Consider the following 20,881-nt stretch of genomic DNA (forward strand, 5'->3'; position numbering starts at 1 on the left):
ATATCAAATTCAAAAAAAAATCTCTAGAATCCAATTCAAGCATGATATGCATAAATTAATTATGTTTTTACTTATTCTAAACGTCTTAACTCTGAAGTTTACATATCAATTACAATATAAAATAGTTCAACAAGATAATGATGTAGATAAAATTATATATTTTTTATTTTTAATATAAAATTATAAAAATATCCTAGTATTTTTTAAAATCCTAGGGGAGCCCAGTGACCCTCCTGCCCCACCCCTAGCTCCGCCCCTGATCCCAACACTCTTCAACCCAACCCAGACGACGTAGTTTCTCAGTCCGCCGTTTCATTCGTATTTCATAATACTCAATAAATGATTATTTTCTTGAATTTTCCCATGGTGATGGATTCTGCCCAAAAATATAAATAACATGGCAACTAATTGTGGTTAAATAATCAAAATGTTATCGTGAAAAGATCCCAATAAAAAAAAAATTATTGTATATTAGTATGAAACAAGAATGAAATATTTTGAGAAAAATCAAATATGCTCCGCAGCCATGTTATTATTATTATTATTATTATATTATTATTATTATGAAAAATTACAAGAAAATGTTTAAGAATGAAAAAAAAAATCAGAATGCCAGAATTTATTAATTTTAGACCAAATTAACACTTAAAAAATTTGAGGTAATTTGTCAATCAAGATACCAATTACGTGTACGAATGAGACACCTCATTTCGTTTCCTTCTCAATATAAGTCTCAACCCTACCGCAATCTTGATTTCATATGTTTTATCCCCCTACCTTGTTTGGAACGTCCCAAATTATATTCAGTCACCCTTCAAGCTTCAATTTACTGCGCTTTGTTTCGTCTTTAGTAAGTTTCCGACCACACGTCTGCTTGAATTTGTGTGTTTAGTTGCTCTCTCCACGCAAAAGTTTAACCCGTGACGTTTAAATATAGTTGTTGATTCTGTGTATTTGCTGGCCTTTCGGGTGTTGGTATTTGTGAAGTTAAGCAGTTTTTGTTCTATGTTTCTTGATGTTGTTTCGATGTCTGAAATTCGCAGTTGGAGATCAAACATCGAATCTTCTGATGGCGAAGAGTTCTTTCAAACTGGAGCACCCTTTGGGTATGCCTTTCTCCCTTGACCTATTTTGATCGATTTAGGTAACATGATCATTTGATGGTATTAATGTTTTGGTAGCCCGTGTTATTTGATTGGTATCTTTCCCAAAGGGAAAAGTGTTTTCTTTTTCTTTCTATTTTTCTTCTGACTTTGTGGTTTAATTATGTATTGCTTGAATACCAGTGCTATCTGATTGGTTTGTTTTTGGGTTGAATACATGTATTCGATTTCTTGCAGTATCATATGTGAATATAAAACCTTAGTTGAATACTCTTGTTCCATTTCTTTCAGCATTGTAAATGGAAAAAAAAAAAAAAAAATTGTCCTCCCTTCTTGTGGTATACTGATAATGAAACAGTAACAGTCAGATTGAAAGCTCCCCTAAATTGGCTGACATACTTCCAGGGATGTAATGGGGCATCACCACTTTCTGAATTAGAGTTCTTGAAGCTTGTACTTTGCTGATGTTTCTATATTTGATTGTAAGCAAGAGTTAACTGTGTGAGTTTCATAGTCGTGAACAGCTGACTTTCGTACTGTAGGAATTGGATAGGTGCGATCCGTGGTTATTTTATTAGGGCATCCTGGCTGGGACTAAAACTGTTGCAATTTATGTTTTACATTGTTCTTCATATATAGCGTTTTTGCTCGTCCAGCATTTCATTCTTAAAGATTGCTAGAAAGCTTTGGTCTTTTCATCTGAAAATCTCCTTATTCATTAGTCATCACTCATGTTTTGTTGTCCATTACTGCAGAGAAAAGACAGGCAGAATCCGCTCGCATCAGAGAGAAATATCCGGATAGAATTCCAGTGAGTTATTAACAATTTATTCCACATTCGCAGTGTTTGTAATTCTTATTTCCTTTTTGTTATTATACATTTAGGTCATCGTGGAGAAGGCAGAAAGAAGTGATGTTCCTGACATTGATAAAAAGAAGTGAGTGCTGCAACTTAACTAGTTAACTGTGGTGTAAAGAGCTCGTTAATCTAATTTTCTTTCTAATATTTTTATAGGCTTTGATGTAATTATTATGTGTAGTAACCAGTTACAACTAAATAAGAACTATAATTTGTAGATGCTTGTTGACTAAGAACTGTCCCCCCACCCCACACACCCACCTTCACGGTACAGAAGTGTTGGACCTCCCCTGTGTAAAAGTAAAAGAGATCAATCCCCCGACTCCCAGAAAAAACAGAAGGACTACTGTAATAAGTAGGATTTTCTCTTTAATGCTGGGATAAGGCTTAGTTACCTATCTTAGTTCATCTTTGCCTTACTTTTCAGTTTATGTAATCAGCAATGTAAATTATAATATGTGCTAGTTGATTATATTAATTAATTCTGAGCTGTAAGGTCCTTGTTGGAATGATTACTCATTTGGTGAATAATCTTTAGTGCTAAATATGCTGAGCAGTGGTCTTTCATTTAATTATTGATATTGAATGTTGATTCAGTCATTTTTGGCTGAGTTACTCTTTTATGTGCATGAGTTAATGTACACAGAAGAATCCTTACAATCCTTTGGCACTTTCGCTTGCACACGTGTTTTTCCCATTTAGTAATCGATAGTGCTTAAATGCATGTCTTTTTTTTTTTTTTTTTTTTTCTGTATCTTCCTAGGGCTTTATTTGTGACTGATAGATATGCGACTAATGGACGCCTAGAGTGCCCAATCACCCTTTCTTCCTATGACTTGCAGATATCTCGTTCCTGCTGACCTGACCGTGGGGCAGTTTGTTTATGTGGTTCGGAAGAGGATCAAACTGAGTGCTGAGAAAGCTATCTTTATCTTTGTCAAGGACGTGCTACCTCCGACTGGTGAGTGGGCTCCTTATGATTGAATGCCTATTCATATTTGTAGTTCACTTACAATGTGCTTTGGTTGTTATAGCTTCTTTGTTGTCTGCAATCTATGATGAATACAAGGATGAGGATGGATTTCTCTACATGACTTATAGTGGCGAGAACACGTTTGGCTTTTATGAAGGGCAGTGACAATCTATTTCTTTAGATAGCATTTCAATTGTAAATTTCTCTTCCGTTCATTTACTATGTTTGCTACGTTCATCTGGCTTTTAGTTTCTTGTTGAACCTTCCACAAGAAACTTACCTGCACAATACCTTGTCGAATGAATATCTGTTTATATTATGTGAACTTAAACGAGCCATTTCATCTCAGATAACCCCATCCCCATGCATGAATAGAGAGAGCATCTTGATTGATCATAATGAAGATGAAATTGTATGGATAACTTGACTTAAAAAATGGTAGGATGGGTACGGATTTTATGCTGTCTACCTGGATATTCGAATAGCTTCAAAGTCTAACGTTGCATTACATGTTTTGGGAAATCAAATGTCATTTCTGTAGCTTGGAACATACATATAGCTATGTGACCACTGATAAACCTTTGTGTTCATGTGCTAGAGGTTTTCTTTTGGCATTTATTTTTTACCCACTTTATGCTCATCGATGTGCTGTTCTTGACCTTTTGTGCACCCGCCACCGCTGCTGCTTTGGCCTTCCCAAACCCGCCGGAGGCGGACGCCTTCTTGTCAGCTCCAGTGTCTTTGTTGCCTTTGGTGTCATCATCTGCCATAGCACCAAACCCTCCTTCACCCCATTGATCTGCCCAGCTTGGCCCATCGGTGGCCATCGCTGTTTGCCTGCATATAGACATGCATGGATTGAATAGGAAATATTGCTTTCATAATAGATCTGATTGGTGCTGATCTACATAGATTAGAAGAATTTAGGTGCAGAGAGAGAGATTACTTACCTGGTGTGGAAGATAGCAAGGAGAGGTTAGATTTTAGATGAGTTGAAATTGAATGAAGAATGAGGTGATTCTCAAGGGTAGATATACATATATGGGATGTATAAACAAGGATGCATGTGGATGGGCTGTCATTTTAACTGACTTTCCTTTTCTTTAAGAAGAATTGCCAACTCACAGGTTACTGTCTTTCTAAGCAACGTTTTGGTTCGCACATTATTGTTTCTTATCTATTTTTTAATACCAACTCCATTCTATTTGGCCTAATCCCATTTCAGATTTTATTTACAAATAAATTTAACCTTTGAGCATCTTGGCCAGGGCTGTCACCTTATTGGTTACAAAATCTTTTAGGTTTTTTTTCTTTTGTCGTTTGAAATTTTACTTTTATACTATGCTAATTTGGACTGACAAGAGGAACTTGAGGGTGAAGTTTCCACGGCTTGAGATTGAGATATTATTATTATTACGATTGTGGATTTGTGGTGCTTCCTTTTCACACACAGATTTGTCGTTGAATTACTACTTTCTACCACACCTTGATTTGCGTGTCAAACTCTTTGTTTTATTGACCACCAGATCTTCCTTCCTCTTCAGTATTTCCACTTTTTCTCTTTTTTTTCTTCACCTTTCAACATTTTTTGTTTTGAATGGAAAAACCCATGGTCTGTTGTTTTGGCAAGTTAGGTATTTTAATTGATTCCTTCCTATCTTGCAGCCCATCTGAGATGATGCTTTTCTTGCAAATTGGAATTGATGCAGTTTGCACGTCTTAAAACATGTGTGCATTATTTATTTATTTCTCCTAAAATGCATATCTAAACCAGAACTCTATTGCATCTTTATTAGAAACAATAGTAGGAGTACATCACATTACGTATATGGCCAGATTTGGAACAAATTAAATAAAGTCGAAAGCTAGGGGGAAAATGCTTATGCCTGTGTTTGTGCACAAGTATAATACAAATAAAAATATTTTCCTAACATCTAAATTAGCATCTACTAACAATAAAGCCATAAACATAATAAGGGTAAATGATATACTATATTCATTTAGTTCTTCTGGTGGACTTGGACTTGCTCAATTTCCTATTCTTTTCATCAAAACTACTCCAGCTGTAGCCGCTGGGAATCGCAAAAGGATCTTGCGGGAGGCCGCTGCCACCGCTTGTTTGGTGGCGGCCGCCCCTCAGCCACGATGACGACAAGGAGAAGTAGCCGCTGCTGGTCTCTTCAGCGCTGCTTCTTCCATTAGCAAATTGCCTTGGGCTCGAGAGCGGAGTGAAGAAATTGTCGGCTGGCTGCAGCTCCACAAATTTGGTGAACGTTATCACCACTCTCACTGTAGGAACCACAGGGATCGCAACCTGATTCAATAATAAAAAGAAATTAAATTTCCAAGTAAAAGGATGATCGCGGGCCCCACGGAAGGGCGTTGGTTTTACTTATATGCATGAAAAGAATGAATTAAAGCAAAAGCAAATCACAATCCTGCACTGAATCAGAAAACCGGGGCCCGGGCCCACCCAAAAGTAGTGAATTGTCGATTTTGACCCTCACCTTTACGGGAAATGTCCCAGTCGGAAACGTCGTCGTCAGAATCTCCCGCATGCGCCTGACGGCCTTAACTTTATTCACCAGGATATCGAGTAACGGCAGTAACTCCTCCGTCTTCAGCGGAAACTGCTCCGTCAGCCATACCATCGGCCGCAAACTCTTCGCGTACTCCTTCTCCTTCGTTGCCGGCGCCGCCGCCAATCTGTCTCCGGCGCATGGCGCCTTCGTTCTCCGTGAGTCGATTGGAATTATATCCACACTCTTCCTCGACACTGTCACAAATTCCCGATCCTCTCTCACGAAACTGCTGTGCCGCCGCTGTCTGTCGCTGAATCTCGGGTTCTCTGCTACGATGAAACCCTCATCCGACTCCTCGTCCATCTCCAGCGGCAGCACGCACGTCGGCGAGAACGGATCGTCTCTGTGCTCAGCGGCGTTCACTTTGCGTGAACGGAAAGTGAACATGACGTTGTGCATTTCGTAAACCCTAGCTTTCCATTCCCCAACAGTTTCCGTTTTCTCCTGGCGTCTCCAATTTGTGCGGCCGATCAATTCCGCTTTGGTTACATCCATTCCCGGTCGATAAACGCTGGTTTGGTTGCAGAAATTGGAAACGTCGGCGTCCGATAATGGATTCCCCGCATTCTCGAACGCGTCGTAGATTTTTTTCTCGTCGTGGTTGAGGATGAGGAGGGAGCCTTCTGGAATGTCGATGCTGCTGCTGTTACTGAAGTCGTTTAGAAAGAGAAAGCTCTGATTGGCACGCTGTATTTTGAGGCCGTCGTAGCCGGCGAGTGAGGTGTCGGCCCGTAGGTTTCCGTCGCGCTTCCAGATTTTGTAAGTATCGGAGGGGGCGATTTTCCCGACGAATGGTACGATGGAGCTCTCGAAGTGAAATGAGATCTCCATATAGAAATCCCGCATTCGCCGGAGGGCGGCGACGAGACGGGGGAGGCGTCGCCGCCACTTGGACCAGGCGGCGAGGTGGTGGTGCTGGACGAGGGGGGCGACGATTTCCGGGCAGCGGCGGAGGAGCGCTTCCTGCAGGGGATTCCAGCCGGCGGCGTTCTGAAGGGATATGTTGGCACCGGCGGCAGCGAGTGCGCGAGCGACGGCGGCATCGTTGAGTCGCACGGCGATATGCAGTGGGGTTTCCCTGAGTCTGTTGTCGCGGCCGTCGAGGGCGGCGGAGATTTGTTCAGCGATGCGTTCGTGAGCGAGGGATTCGGATTCGGTGTGGATTAGGGTGGGATCGGGCATTTTGGGTAGGCTAGATAGGAGTTTGTTGAGAGCCAAGTGGTCGCCTGTGGCGACGGCGTAGTGGATGGGGCTGTCGACGAAATCATGGGGGCGGATGACGGCGGCCGTCGACGTCGTTGAAGACTTGGACATTGGGTTGTCTGCGGTGGCCCCTCTTTGATTTAATTGTGACTATTTTAACTCTTTATTTGGAACTTCAATTTGTCGTTGCCTTCTCTGCTCTGTCAAAATGAATTCAAGAGGTTAGATTTAGGCCGGTGGGGGGTCAAACTTGCTACTACCCTGCGTTTTATATCCTTTTTTCCGTTTCTTTTCTTTCTTTTGAATCTTTATTTCCGCGCTTTATTTCTCTTTTTTTTTTTCCAATTCCTTAAAGGCGCACCTTGTGCCTCTTCCTCTCCTGGCTTAACTTGTTCTATTTTCATGTTTCCTTGATTTAATTGTACATTAATTTGAGAATTTATTGCTAATCTTGGTTATAAGTAGGGAATGGTGAGGGGGCATATTAGTCTTAAGGGGTGAAGCTGTGCTGAGTAGCTCCAAATCGGGCACGACTTTTGGTGGTGTTTAATAATTAAAAAAAAAAAAAAGTGGAATGCAGGGGCATGGGGATCATTAGGTTTCCATTTCCTAGTTCCGCAGCTTACAATTTCTCTTCTCTTTTGTCCTTTTCATGTTCTATAAATACTGCTCCCTCCGTCCACCAATTAAAACTCCATTTGAGGATGGGCACCCCTCCGTCCACCAATTAAAGCCTCATTTGAGGATGGGCACGGAGACTAAGAAAACTAAAAAAGGTGTTGTGGGTGAAATACAAGGGTAGTGGTTAAGAGATTGAATTACTTCTACTAATCTTTGATTAGAAAATTCTTTTATTTTATGAATTTAGTTTTATTAAAATTATTTTTTTGTTATTTTTCTTCTTTAAATTAAAATTCTGTTTTTTTTTTTCATTTTTTTTCTTGTTATTTATTTTTATTAATCTTTCCTTCTTAATTTTTCGTTCATTTTTTTCTGTCAATTTCTTTTCCTTGTATGTTTCAAGTAACAGTATGAATGAAAGAGTGGAGGCAAAAGAAATTTGTCATTCATTTAAGGAGATTCTCATATCCAGCCAGTCGCATCGCCGCCTCTCAACCCGGCACTTCCGATTCCGGCAGGAACCTGTCTGATTTAGAGAGATGGAAGCCCGGCGCTTCAGATTCCGTCAGGAACAGGTCCAATTCAGAGAGATCGAAGCCTGTTGCTTCGGATTCCTCCAAGAACGACGCCGATTCAGAGAGATCGAAGCCCGCTGCTTCGAATTCCGGCATCGTCGACTCCGACTCAGAGAGATTGAAGGTCGGGAATTCGGTTTCCGACACAATTGTGTCCGAATCGCTGAATCGAGACATTTTGTGTGCAGAGAGATTCATAGATTAATGAAGTCGAGAGAGAGAGAGAGAGAGTTTCATGGATCCTCAAAATGAAGAACAACGAAAATCTAGAACATAAAATGGCCGGACACTATTTCAAGGAAAATTGGCCCAAATCTGTGGTTGCTTTGAAAGTGGCGAAAAATCATGTTAGATTAATTAGGGGAATGATTAGTTAGTTAATTAAATGGGGTAAAAAATGAGGTGGGATAATTAATGGCAAAGGGTAGTAATTTAATTTAAAGTAAAGAGAGAGGGTAAAAGGGTACAAAAAGCACAATGGGGTTTTAATTGGTGGACAAATATTTAAATGCAAGTAGGGTTTTAATTGGTGGACGGAGGGAGTATCACAGTAAAATTAATGTTATTTAACTTGTAGGTGTAATATACTAAGCCCATTTTTAATTGGGTGTTTTTAGATGTTGGAAATGAATTCAATTAATTGAATTCATTACTTGTTGTTTGATTTGATAATGAGTTAACCATTACCCTTACTTGAGGGTAATTCAATCACCCAATTTGTTACCCCTAAAAATAGTGGGGGAAAAAAAATCCTTACTAATGGTCCATTTCCATTGTTTAACTAAACACTCAATAAAAGTAATGGTTATTATTACAATTTCACTCCTTTATTTGATTACATTCATTTTTATTCCTCTACTTGAACCAAACCAGTATTAATACTACTCCCTCCGTCCACCAAAGATATGCCACTTTACTTTCGACACGGGTTTTAATAAAATGTGAGTGAAGTTGGTAGTGGAGTAAAGGTCCCACTTTAAATGTGAGTGGTATGATGTGGACCCTACTACTAAAAATGGATGTGGCATATTTTTTGTGGACGGACGAAAAGGAAAATTGTGGCATATCTTTGGTGGACGGAGGGAGTATAATGTATGTATATCATAGGATCCGTGATATGTACTCTTTCATTTGGATAACAATACAACATGGACAACAAAAGGACTAACGTGGATTATCATCACATGTGATGTGCACTGGCGCTTCCAAATTGTAGTTATTGTCCAGCAGAGTTTACTTAAAAAGATTACAAAGCTATGTTGTCATTTCAATATTGACTAAATATTTGTATGATTTTTTTTTGGACAATTAACCCTTTTGTTTTATTTTAGTTTACAGATCATGGTGCCAAATTCTATAGATATATAATGAAGAATTAAGACTATACCCGAACTCGTCAGTTTATTTATTCGTGAGGGGGAAACTCGTCGATTTATTTGACAAACCTTCATAGGAGTTATTTTTCTGAATTAAAAATTAAATTCGTGTATTATTGTAAAAGAATATCTATTAATAAGAAATTGCTTATATAACTATCATATTCTTTATAAACTTTGTTAGTAATCCTTGACATTATCTAATGATACGCAGCGGAAATACAATCAAGGATAAGATCTAGATTTATAATTATATTCATGTGTAGAGATAAAACACACAACAGTTGGAATAACTTACTTGTTGTGCGGTAGAACGATCGTGACGTTTCCTGCAATTGAATCCACTACTAGAGGTATCCACGTGTATGCAGATCCGATGCAGGAACAATTCCAAGTGCAAGTTTCAATCACGGAAAGCTAGGAAATCCTGATTGAATACTATACTGCTCTGTGTGTTTTTCTCTCTTGTGTTCTCACGTGTCAGACAAAAGAAATACATTCTTATTCTTATATTAATGATGGCCGCCTATTAACCCTAGATTAATAGGGCCGGGCCTTTTCTTTTGTCTACAATTAATTAGTCCAATAGTCCAACTAATAACTAATTAATTAGGTTATTAGAATATATCATATATATCCTAATCTAGTCCATTAAGATATCTTTCAATCTCCCACTTGGACTAGTATTAGATTAAACACCAAGCACTATCTTTGCACCATTGAGCGAATCAACAATACACATAAAGTGTGACCCAATAGGCCTCCATTATCGTCGATAATCAAATTAAAGTCTACACAAAACTCCTAGACTGTGTTGTGTAGCGAACCCGATATATGAAGAACGTTTACGTGGATTATGTAAACAAACCTTTATATGAAGTTTATGTAATATCCTTTCATTCACGAACCACTCGATTGAGCCTATGATCTGCCATGTGTCTATCAAAATAGCTCAATCAATTTATCTCATCTTTATTATATGACCCATTCGATCATATTCAATTACTTCTAATTGAATATATCTTTGCATTGGCCAATGACTAACGGTCAAATAATATAGAGAATTTGAAGTGTTCTCTCGAAATTCAAATCGAGGAATGAATCCTATTCTTGGCTCAACTACCATTTTCATTTGCCTCATGATGTACCCAACACAAGCCGTATCTACCCCTTAGATGGAGTGCAAGCATTGTACTTAGTCAAAGCACACCACTCAACAAACAAAATGAGTATTGACCTCAAGTCAAAGGACTATTACATACTCCACACACTATTAAATCATAGACACTAGAACAAATGATTTAATAGTTGGGTATACCGATACTCTCCAAAGTATCCATGTGTCCATCACGAGAATCAAATATCTCGTAGTTGTGAGATCAACTACATTCTCTAAGAATATGATGCAAACCACATGCCAACCTATTACGTGTCATCAATATCCCATTCTTGATAACCATTGCACTACTACAAAAACGCTCATACATAACGGATTTTATCCGTTATGTATGACCCCAAAAAACCGATAAGTATAGTGGTGATATCTATGATATGGTCATACATAACGGTTTTATAACCGTTATGTATAGTAGTATAGATAACGGTATGATGCGCTCATACATAACTGTACATAACCGTTATCTTTAACAATTATACATAACGGTTCCTACCGTTATGTATTAATGATATAACCGTTATGTATTAGAATTTTTAAATTATTTTTTTTATCATAGTTAACGATTTTTTGCACTTTTTATAACGGTTTTTACCGTTATCTTTGATAGAAATACATAACGGTTTTTTTTGCACTTTTTATAACAGTTTTTTGCATTTTTTCTAATTGTAATATATTTTTTTCATTTTTCCTGTTATTTATCTAAAAAATTAAAGAAATAATTATAAAACAACAAAAAGACATTGCCATCGATAACATATAGTATTATATAACATCCAAAATATTCATACATTGTCATCCAAATATTCATAAATATCACATACATTTATGTCTAACAATTCTCCCACCATATAAGCACTAGGTTCTTCATATCGCCCAATTTTATACTAACTACACCACCAGGGACAAGAATAGCACCATCTTCTCCATGGAATTAATATAGTTTGCTTCTTCTTATTGAAGTAGTCCCAGAGGCATACCTGTATAAATTTCAGAAGAAAAAATCATGATTTTTTACCAACTATACATCCACACATAATGAAACACTTTATTAGGCATTATGGCAGAATCAAGTTGAGCCCGCCTTTGTCAACACAATCTAGAAAGCCAGACTTCCTAATGGACTGTCGAGATAACCACCAGATAAGGAATTTTTGTAACTAAAAGGTACTAGGGGTCAAAAAATATATAAATATGCATTGTCAAGGCTGCACTCTACAGTTTGATAATAACAAAAAGCTCACCTGAGCAAATGAATAGAGCCTCCACACATAGTAAGTATGTTCCTTTGAACCAAGCTCAAACAAAAAATTGAATAGAGGATTCCCCACGTATTAGTCAACATCATTTAGAGTGAACAAAGAAAATTAAAGCTCCCATTTTTTGAGATGCAGAATGCAGATGGCCTTGCTTTTTATAACATCCAGCAGATTTCAAATATCTAAGGAATTACATATTACATTTGCATAGTTCGTGCATACCTGATACAAATGTAAACATAAAAGCTTATTTCAAAGTTGATGCCACATTTTACATAGTGATAGATTTATATATAGCAGGTATAAACTGCCACCAATATGTGTTTGCAAGGAACTGTCAATTCCTCCCATATTTGTGTTGAACAGAAAACCAAAATGCAAACTCTAGATGAGATTACCTACCAATTCTGAGTTTTGGCTTGGAACAGCAGTTACTGGGGGACCAGAAGGACCGGATAAAATGACAGTTGCCCCCTGGGAACAAGACAAGAACGGATTATCATAAGATTGTAAGCTAGATAAAAAGTATACCATTACGTCTGAAGAACCACAAGCAAACCTTGCATTTCATCCTTTGCAGCTTGAGCATCAGCTCTATTCATGAAAGCCACAAATCCACAATTCCTTTGCCGTCTCCGTTCTTCTTCTGTCCTCGGCCACATGATGTTTACACTGGCAATAGGACCGAATCTTCCAAATGTCCGCAAAAGGAAATTCTCATCAACCTAAATGGGAAGAAAATAACAATAAAAGACATATTAGATAAGATGTTCCCTGTCGTCCCGGAGATCTACACAGGGAAAACGTGTAACCAATGTGAGCCTATTATATCACATATGTCTCCTTTTATACATTCAACCAACTTACAATCTTATCTAACTTTGTTCCAACTAGCACGATTGGAACATTGGGAGCGAAACGACGAAGCTCGGGCATCCACTGAAGAAACAACAATCAAAATTGGATTAAAGAACTGAGCACAACAAGACTTCACATTCTGCAAAAGGCCTAGTTCTAGATATATGCAGATTACTTAAATAGTGAAGGCATAGAATTATGCATTTGCTATTTACCGCAGCAGATGATTAAAGAGAGAGGGAGACTAACGGTAGGGAATTTGTTGCTGGTATAACAAATGAGCATGCAGGTTTTGCATTTATTTAGGTCTTAGAGCACAGGAATACAAGACATGATTTCATTGTGAGCATCCGCCATGCCTAATCTTCAATTAAGCAATGCTTACCACCTAAGAAATCTGTCATAACAATTCGGACCCGGAGCAATCAAGAATTCACAATCCCCCCTGCGAATTCAATACCTACAGTGCAAGAAACAATTGAATTAAGGCAGACTACAAGAATCAATCAACTGCAACACCCGGTTCTCCGAAGAAAAGAACTAGAACTTACTAAGTATGCATAAACTACAAAATTGCTCGAGAATTTAAAAATTGGAACCCAGAGTAGAGAAGTGCAGAGTTCAGGACTTACTGAAGTTGGAGAGTGGAGAGAGATAGGGAGAGAACTGTCGTTACCGGTGCGATTTAGAACCCTAGAAAGATAAAGTTGTGCCCAATTTGTGCATATTATCTACGAGAGAGAGGGCCGCCGCCATCAAAATCGGAGTATTTCAGTGCAAGGGAGGTGACTACCGGTGGAGGCGGTGGCGGTGGCGACAAACGACCTAGGGTTCTGGATTTGGGGGAAAAATAGAGGAGTGCGAGATAGGTCGTGAGGGGAAAGTTGGCTTTCCTAAGAAGCTTCGATGGCAGGCCGCCTGCGACAACCTAGGGTTTAGGATTTGGGGGTGGGGAAGACCGAGAAGGACGATGGGAGAGATGCGCGACATTGACTGCTACATTCGTCGGCCGAGGCCAAGGACAAAGCACCGGAGGCAGCAGACTTCGGTGGCGGTGCGACGGTGGGTGAGACGATGGCGTTGCGAAGGTGGCGGTGAGACGGTGGTTGTAGAGATTTGGACTTAGGAATGAAAGTTGAGCGGGAGTACTTAGCGTGAAAGAAGTCAATCTTCTTCTTCTTCTTCTTTTTTCATTTATTTCACTTTTACTGATAATTAATTTTTGGTATTAAGTTATTAATAATATTTTCAGATTTTATATAACTGTTACTTAATGAAAAAAAAAATTATGAGTTTTTAATTTTCAAAGTCTATATTTACAAATTGATTTAGATTTTATAATAATCAATTTCTTTTTTATTTTTAAATATAATATAATATAATATAAATTAAAAAAAATTAAAAAAAAATATTTATACATTACAGTTTTCAAAACCGTTATAAATGACATTCATATATAACGTTTTTCTTAACGTTGGAATAACCGTTATAAAAAGATGCTCATACATAACGGTCGGCTTAACGGTTTTGTAGTACCGTTATGTATGAAACTAATAGATAACGCATAAACATAACGGATTAACTTAAACCGTTATCTATTTCCATGGACAACAGTACATAGATAACGGTTTTTTGTCAAAACCGTTATCTTTTCAAAAAATGCGCTCATACATAACGGTTTTTTAAAAAAACCGTTATGTATGAAGCGTTATGTATGTGCATTTTTGTAGTAGTGTTGGTTAGGGCACTTTTAGAATTACACTTATATCATTAATGTCTCACATCATTAATAACAGTGATAATTCAAGGGAACAGATAAAAGAATAATGTCAAACAATAAAACAAATTATTCCAATAAATGCACAAGCCCATGAAATCAAATAACATATATATAAATGTGATCAAGTAAGGATGTCTCATTACAAATTGTTTCTAAGACATTCAAACAAAACTCCCACTAAATTAAAGCCAACTTCCAACATGTCTAACACCCAAGCTCTCAAAGTGTTTGTTGTGTTTTGCTATACACAACGGCTTGGTGAAAGGATCAGCTAAGTTATCATCAGTGGGTACTCTTTCTAATTTCACATCGCCTCTCTCTATTATTTCTCTGATCAGATGATATCTCCGGGGAATGTGCTTGTTTCTATTCGTGGGTCTTGGTTCCTTTGCTTGCGCAACCGCACCAGTGTTGTCACAATACAATGGTATTGCACTATTGGTACTTGGAACGACACCCAGTTCTTTCACGAACTCTAACAGAGCAACAGCCTCCTTGGCAGCTTCAGATGCAGCAATATACTCGGCTTCGGTGGTGGAATCGGCAGTAGTGCTTTGTTTGGAACTATTCCAACTAACTGCTCCACCATTGAGGATGAAGACATAGCCAGACTGTGACTTATAGTCATCATGGTCTGTTTGGAAGCTAGCATCAGTATACCCAGTAACTGATAACTCTGGCTGTCCACCATAGACTAAGAAGTATTCTTTAGTCCTTCTAAGGTACTTTAGAATAGTCTTGACAGTTCTCCAATGTTCCTCACCGGGATTTTGCTGAAATCTGCCTGTCATGCTAAGCGCGTAAGCCACATCTGGCCTGGTAGATGTCATGGCATACATTATAGATCCTATAGCAGATGCATATGGGATCCTTTTCATGTATTCAATCTCTTGGTCACTAGAAGGGCAACCATTCTTAGTAGGGCTGGGAATCGGGTCAGGTTCGGGTACCCTACCCGAAAAAATCGGGTACCCGAACCCGAAAATACCCTAAAACCACTACCCGAACCCGACCCCGATTTTGAAATCGGGTACCCTAATACCCGATATTTTTTAAGCCATTTCCCTACAAATCAAGAAAATCAGCAGCAGCAAATTCCAATTCATACAGATCAAGAAAATCATACAAATCAATTCCAATTCAATGAGACAATGACCAAATTCAAAGCAGCAAATTCAACATTAACATAGAAAATCTTTATTTAAAAAAAAAAAAAGAAGAAGAAGAAGATCTGGAACGAGGGAGAAGTGGGAGGGATTCTCGACATTAACCCGACCCCGACGGGGTCGCCGGTAGAAGTGGGAGGCGCGTAGGGATTCTCGAACTGGAAATCTGGAAGTCCAGGAGTAGGAGGCGCGGCGCGGTGGGGGCGATTCGTCGGAGCTCGGAGGCGGAGCGACTGGGCGAGTCGCGGTGGGACTGGGAACGAGCTTCACGGGCTGCTGCGGCGGCGAACGGCTGCTGCCACAGGCGAGGCGAGGGTCGCGGACTGGGGAGGCCGGAGGCGGAACGGCTGCTGCACTGGCGAGGGGCGAGGGGCGACGGCGAGTGGCGGCCGGCCGGGGCTGGACGTGAGAGCCGAGAGTTCACAGTTCTAGGGCTGGGAATTGCGATTTGGGACTTGGGAGGGAAGGGATGAATTGAAAACTCAAAACAGGGGGGGCGCGGGATTAGGGCTGGGAGTTTTTTTTTACTTTTTAGTTTTAGATTTCATTTTCATATGTAATTTAATTAAATAATTTAAATAGTTTAAAAATTATTAATTAAAAAAATCGGGTATTTTCGGGTATACCCGATACCCGATCGGGTATACCCGATACCCGATTTTTTGAACCCCTAACTACCCGAACCCGTACCCGATCCCGAAAAAATCGGGTATCGGGTACCCTATACCCGATTTTTTCGGGTCGGGTATCGGGTACCCGATTACCCGAACCCGAAATTCCCAGCCCTACTTCTTAGACAAGATAATACCATGTCCCATAGGAAGAAATCCTTTCTTGGAATTTTCCATTGAGAAGCGCCTTAGCAATTTGTCTATGTAAGTGGACTGTGATAATCCCAACAATCTATTAGGTCTATTGTAATACCCGGGCTTTTGATTACGTGATTAATTGCTTGAGTTTGAGTAATTAAGGTTAGATCCCTTGTTTGATTTACTTTGTAAAGAGATGAGGAGTTATATGAAGTTCCCTTGTTATTTTTAAGACGTTGAGATGTTCTTTTGATGATGTGTGGATGATGTGGGATTTTAAATCCGTAGTTGAGTTTGAGTATTTGAATAATTCGAGATAATTATTTGAATGAGAACGATGAACTCGGAAGTGAAATCTGAGTCCGTTAAGACGTTTTTGAAATTTTTGACTTTTTGACGATGAATAGTAAAATATGGCTATTTCGTCTTTTTGTCGACTTTCAAAATTTTACGTGCACGTCGTCGAGAAATATTCTTAGTTTTTCGATACGAGTCCAATAATGAAAGTTTTTATTTTTGGACGACGAGTGAATAGTAAACCGGGATTTCTCGATAAACGAACCGAGCTTGTTTATCAGAATTTCGAGAACGAGCTTGCGTTTTCTATATTTATATAGAATTACGAGTGTAATGAAAGTGAGTAGGAGTTAAGAGGACGAGTAACGAAGAATATGGGTAGTTAGTCGTTAAAACGAGACGAAACGAGATATTTAACGACTAAGTGGGATAATATACTATCTAACCTACCCTACCCTAACCACTCCACCAACCACCCAACCCCACTCACTCACACATATTATACGGCTGTATCACCCAAACACTCCACTCACACTTTAATCTCACACATACAACACCTAAAACACACACTAGTTCACGCCATTTTCATTTTAGCTTGAGCTCAAGCTTTTGACCTCCGATTTGAGCACCGAGACGAGCGCCGATCATCTTTTCGATCACGTATCTAAGTAGGTAAGATCTCTACCTACGTTTTGATGGTTTTCTTTTCGATTTTCGTCGACGTCGAAAAACGTCGATTCTCGACTTTATTTTGAAACGACGTCGGATCGTCGTGAAATTTTAGTATGTTGTTCTTGGGTAGATGTTGAGCATGTTTAATGAAGGGAGTAAGAACGGAACGAACCGTAGCTATGAAACCCATGAGGGCAGCCCCGTTTTTCACATATTAGCTTGTCTTTCGATTTTTGTTTGATCGTTTTGACTTGATATTTGTGCTTAGGGGTATGCTAGAATCGATATATATTAAATTCGTATTTTTCCAAGCACGAAAATTGTATAAATTTTTAGAGTATGATTATTTAAATTCGTGAAGTTTGAGACGTTGCATAATGAATATTATTGCGTATATGTGTTCTACGATATCACATGAGCATGCTAATTGATTTACAATTTATGGATGATAATTGTTGAACGAAATTAAAACTGGAATTCTGTCAAAATTTTACAGCAGTTTCAAGCTTATGTTTCGATGAGTTTTCATTGCTTGATGGCTCTGAAATTTTAGTATGTTTATCTATGATATGTGTATTTCGTTGCTGCAAAATTTCATGTCTTTTGGATGATGTTTGCTATTTTAAAGATATTTTGAAAAATCCTTGACAGAATCTGTCAACTATTGGTAGACTTCACAAAAACGTTTATATCTATTAATCCATGAAGGATTTTGCATCACCGTTTTTTTTAAACGAAACTAGACTTCAATACTTTTCTAAAAACATAAGATTTCGATTTTTATGACCTCTGAAACAGAGCAGTTTATTATTTCAAAAATGCCCTGTTCTGCTGTCATATTTGTCCAACAGTAAAAGTGTATGAGTTTCATTGTTTATTTGGCAGATCATATGAACGTTTTCTCTTGTGAAATTTTAACCAAATCTTCAAGGATACCTTTAGTTTTGGATGATTAAATTTGATGGAATTTTATTAAGGTTTGCCTTGGTTTCTAATGGCCTAAACAAAATTGGCAGAAACTGTCAATCTTTGACAGCCTGCACTAAAAGAGCAATATCTTCAAAAAAACCTTTAACCTTTTTGGTTAACTACCATTTTTAGAGTGAACTACACTTCATGAAGTTTTTGAGATCAGTTGGTATGAGAGTTTATGATGATTGAGTTGGTTGTTATGAATTTTTAAAGATGACACAAAAACAGCAAAACTTTCTAGATAACAACTTGATTATATTTGTTTTGATGGATGATACGATATGACTAAATGGTGTAAGTTGTGAGAGTTTTGATTTACGCACATACGTGTTGGTATCTGACACTCGAACAATTGGTTTCGAGTATAAATGATAGTTTACTGATAAAGAGTTTTGATGATTTTGAATTGTTTGGTTTGCGTTGAAAAGATGTCAAGATGTTAAGTTTTGAGTCGAGAGACGAGTTCACGTAGTGAGATTCACGCGTTGAAATCTCGTGACTGACATTATATATGAATAGGTCATGCCGAAATTTTTAATGAATACTTTGATATATCATCAAATAATCATTATAATTTCTAAGTGAAATTAGGATTTGAGCATAGTCAATTCTTGTTGACCCGTGATTCAAATACATGCCTAATGGAAAGATTAACTTTCTAATTGGTTTATTAGATGAGATGTGAGCGAATTGATCTGCTAAGAAAGTGGACTTTTCGATGAGTTAAATATTTCTTTTAATTGAAGCACTACTAATTATAACATAAGGATGTTATAATTAATGAGTAATGACGAGAGATAATAATTGTTATATTGATTAACAACCAAGAGAGATGAACATTAGAGATACTAATGTTTCATAAAAGAGATTAGATTATTAATCGAGTTTTCTTTAATAACTTCTCACTGATTCTTCATAACGATGAAGGTCTTTTTGGGAAGTAACGACTTGAGGGAGAGAGTGACGTTACTCATTGATACAGAGACACAACGAGGTGGGCATTACTTTCATATATATCAAATGAGTTTAAATGTTACGTTCAAGCAAGTTATTTCATGATAAAATCTTTGAGTTAAAGTTATTTCAAGTATTGTCTTGCCATAAAATGTTTAAATTTTAGTATGATATCTATCTGCTTTGGCTTTGCCAATGATGCAATCGAATTCGGGTCCTGAGCAGTTGATAGCTATCCTGCCAGGGCTAGTGTACACCAGTGACCGTGAGTCATCTAGCGGGTTGGCCGGTCAAGTGACCGTGAGAGGTGGCCACCTCTCCGGCACACAGTTCCAGATATGATAGATTACAAGAGAACTTAGACTGATCAGTCGAACTTTAAGAATCACAAATGAATTTAGTAAGCTTGGGCCTTTTAGCTAAAACTCCCTTGCTGTACTGTTTATGATGGCATGACAATTTACAGTTTTGAAGCATGTATTTTTATACTTAGGCATACGTGCCCACTGAGTACTTTTGTACTCAGCCCTGCATATGTTTTCTAAATGTGCAGGTTGAGCTGATGTGATGATGGTGCTGCAATGAGCGGAGTCTCCAGGGTTGTTAATAAATAGTTAACTTGTCTAGAATATGTCTTCATACATATGTCTAGCTACTTTCCGCTGCAAGATGTTGTTGATGTTATAGTATGTTATGTCATACTTTGAGTCTTAAGAGAATGGTTTCATATGATGTATAACTTGATTAATGATATTAATTAAGTTTTATGCTGTCTTTCATAGACTGTTTTCAATTGAGTATTAATGAATAAAAATGACGAGTTTTATTAAGATGAGTAAGTTTTACGGCTATAAATGACGCCCCTTTTCTTCCCCTTCTTCTTTAACCCCATCCCTAGTCGTGGATCACTCGGCCTAACTATCCCTAGTTAGGGCGGGCTGTGACATCTATCCCGATAGATCTTTATCCCAAGGATATAGGAAGCATCACCCAAGTCCTTCATCATGAAGGAACTAGACATCCAATCTTTCACGGATTGCATCATGGAACGATCACTACCCATAATCAAAATGTCATCAACATATATGATAAGGTAGACAATGTTTCCATTCTCGCGTTTACTATAAACACATGGATCCTCTTTGCTTCTGACAAAATCAAACGATTTGATAGCTCTGTCAAAGCAAATGTTCCAACTCCTAGAAGCTTGCTTAAGTCCATAAATGGACTTCTTTAGCCTGCATACCGCATTCGGCCTTTCTTTGGATACAAAACCTTCAGGTTGAGTCATATAGACTTCCTCTTCAAGTTCTCCATTGAGAAACGTGGTTTTGACATCCATTTGCCAAATGTCAAAGTTATAGTATGCAGCTATAGCAAGTAAAATCCTAATGGACTTGATCTTTGCGACTGGTGAAAAGGTTTCGTCATAATCAATGCCCTCGCGTTGACTATAACCCTTTGCCACCAACCTAGCCTTGTAGGTTCGTACTATGCCATCTGCATCTCTTTTCTTTTTGAAGATCCATTTGCAGCCTATGGGATATTTCCCATCTGGCAAATCAACTAGTTCCCAGACTAGATTGAAGTACATCGAGTCCATTTCAGAAATTAAGGCTTCAAGCCACTTCTCCGAGTCGGTGCCCGA

The 20,881-nt window shown here is 38.3% G+C and overlaps 4 protein-coding genes and 1 long non-coding RNA gene across 9 annotated transcripts; 2 read left to right on the top strand and 3 right to left on the bottom strand.

Moving 5' to 3' along the window:
- The first annotated feature begins 455 nt into the window (after positions 1 to 455).
- LOC130985796 (autophagy-related protein 8C-like) lies at positions 456 to 3,260 on the top strand. Of its 3 annotated transcripts, none has more exons than XM_057908916.1 (6): positions 456 to 850; positions 1,044 to 1,106; positions 1,859 to 1,914; positions 1,989 to 2,041; positions 2,805 to 2,923; positions 2,997 to 3,260. In XM_057908916.1, the coding sequence occupies exons 2-6, from the start codon at positions 1,070 to 1,072 to the stop codon at positions 3,098 to 3,100; spliced, it is 369 nt and encodes a 122-aa protein (XP_057764899.1). In that variant the 5' UTR covers positions 456 to 850; positions 1,044 to 1,069; the 3' UTR covers positions 3,101 to 3,260. The 3 variants fall into 3 exon arrangements, with proteins under 3 accessions (XP_057764899.1, XP_057764900.1, XP_057764898.1); XM_057908917.1 differs by having other exon boundaries at positions 757 to 911; XM_057908915.1 differs by lacking the exon at positions 456 to 850 and having other exon boundaries at positions 1,001 to 1,106.
- A 64-nt stretch (positions 3,261 to 3,324) lies between these two features.
- On the bottom strand, positions 3,325 to 8,454 carry LOC130985795 (uncharacterized). The gene is made up of 3 exons (XM_057908914.1): positions 5,443 to 8,454; positions 3,886 to 5,249; positions 3,325 to 3,772 (listed from the first exon to the last, which is right to left on the bottom strand). Exons 1-2 carry the CDS (start codon positions 6,829 to 6,831, stop codon positions 4,932 to 4,934), a joined length of 1,707 nt encoding a protein of 568 aa, XP_057764897.1. The 5' UTR covers positions 6,832 to 8,454; the 3' UTR covers positions 3,325 to 3,772; positions 3,886 to 4,931.
- A 2,782-nt stretch (positions 8,455 to 11,236) lies between these two features.
- LOC130985797 (protein RRC1-like) lies at positions 11,237 to 13,671 on the bottom strand. 3 transcript variants are annotated; one of them, XM_057908920.1, is made up of 6 exons: positions 13,216 to 13,671; positions 12,969 to 13,043; positions 12,593 to 12,664; positions 12,285 to 12,450; positions 12,128 to 12,199; positions 11,237 to 11,446 (listed from the first exon to the last, which is right to left on the bottom strand). In XM_057908920.1, exons 3-6 carry the CDS (start codon positions 12,659 to 12,661, stop codon positions 11,421 to 11,423), a joined length of 333 nt encoding a protein of 110 aa, XP_057764903.1. In that variant the 5' UTR covers positions 12,662 to 12,664; positions 12,969 to 13,043; positions 13,216 to 13,671; the 3' UTR covers positions 11,237 to 11,420. The 3 variants fall into 3 exon arrangements, with proteins under 3 accessions (XP_057764903.1, XP_057764901.1, XP_057764902.1); XM_057908918.1 differs by having other exon boundaries at positions 12,833 to 13,043; XM_057908919.1 differs by having other exon boundaries at positions 12,799 to 13,043.
- A 678-nt stretch (positions 13,672 to 14,349) lies between these two features.
- LOC130985798 (secreted RxLR effector protein 161-like) lies at positions 14,350 to 15,241 on the bottom strand. The gene has a single exon (XM_057908921.1). The coding sequence runs from the start codon at positions 15,239 to 15,241 to the stop codon at positions 14,546 to 14,548; it is 696 nt and encodes a 231-aa protein (XP_057764904.1). The 3' UTR covers positions 14,350 to 14,545.
- Positions 15,242 to 16,801: 1,560 nt separating this feature from the next.
- Positions 16,802 to 20,012, top strand: LOC130985799 (uncharacterized). The gene is made up of 3 exons (XR_009089091.1): positions 16,802 to 17,307; positions 19,207 to 19,273; positions 19,787 to 20,012. It is a non-coding gene; the product is annotated as an uncharacterized LOC130985799 (long non-coding RNA).
- Positions 20,013 to 20,881: the final 869 nt, after the last annotated feature.

Source organism: Salvia miltiorrhiza, chromosome 5, assembly GCF_028751815.1.
Source record: "Salvia miltiorrhiza cultivar Shanhuang (shh) chromosome 5, IMPLAD_Smil_shh, whole genome shotgun sequence".
Classification (NCBI taxonomy): Eukaryota; Viridiplantae; Streptophyta; class Magnoliopsida; order Lamiales; family Lamiaceae; genus Salvia; species Salvia miltiorrhiza.

What these genes read in the sequence shown, in the direction of transcription:
- LOC130985796 (XM_057908915.1), top strand. Translation starts at nt 1,016, where the DNA reads ATGTTGTTTCGATGTCTGAAATTCGCAGTTGGAGATCAAACATCGAAT. An exon ending in CAAACTGGAGCACCCTTTGG is followed by an intron (nt 1,107 to 1,858) that starts GTATGCCTTTCT and finishes CCATTACTGCAG; the next exon opens with AGAAAAGACAGGCAGAATCC. An exon ending in GGACGTGCTACCTCCGACTG is followed by an intron (nt 2,924 to 2,996) that starts GTGAGTGGGCTC and finishes TGGTTGTTATAG; the next exon opens with CTTCTTTGTTGTCTGCAATC.
- LOC130985797 (XM_057908918.1), bottom strand. Translation starts at nt 12,868, where the DNA reads ATGCTCATTTGTTATACCAGCAACAAATTCCCTACC. An exon ending in GAACAAAGTTAGATAAGATT is followed by an intron (nt 12,451 to 12,592) that starts GTAAGTTGGTTG and finishes CTTCCCATTTAG; the next exon opens with GTTGATGAGAATTTCCTTTT. An exon ending in CAAGCCAAAACTCAGAATTG is followed by an intron (nt 11,447 to 12,127) that starts GTAGGTAATCTC and finishes AAATTTATACAG; the next exon opens with GTATGCCTCTGGGACTACTT.
- LOC130985795 (XM_057908914.1), bottom strand. Translation starts at nt 6,831, where the DNA reads ATGTCCAAGTCTTCAACGACGTCGACGGCCGCCGTCATCCGCCCCCAT. An exon ending in CTGGGACATTTCCCGTAAAG is followed by an intron (nt 5,250 to 5,442) that starts GTGAGGGTCAAA and finishes TTATTGAATCAG; the next exon opens with GTTGCGATCCCTGTGGTTCC.
- LOC130985798 (XM_057908921.1), bottom strand. Translation starts at nt 15,241, where the DNA reads ATGAAAAGGATCCCATATGCATCTGCTATAGGATCTATAATGTATGCC.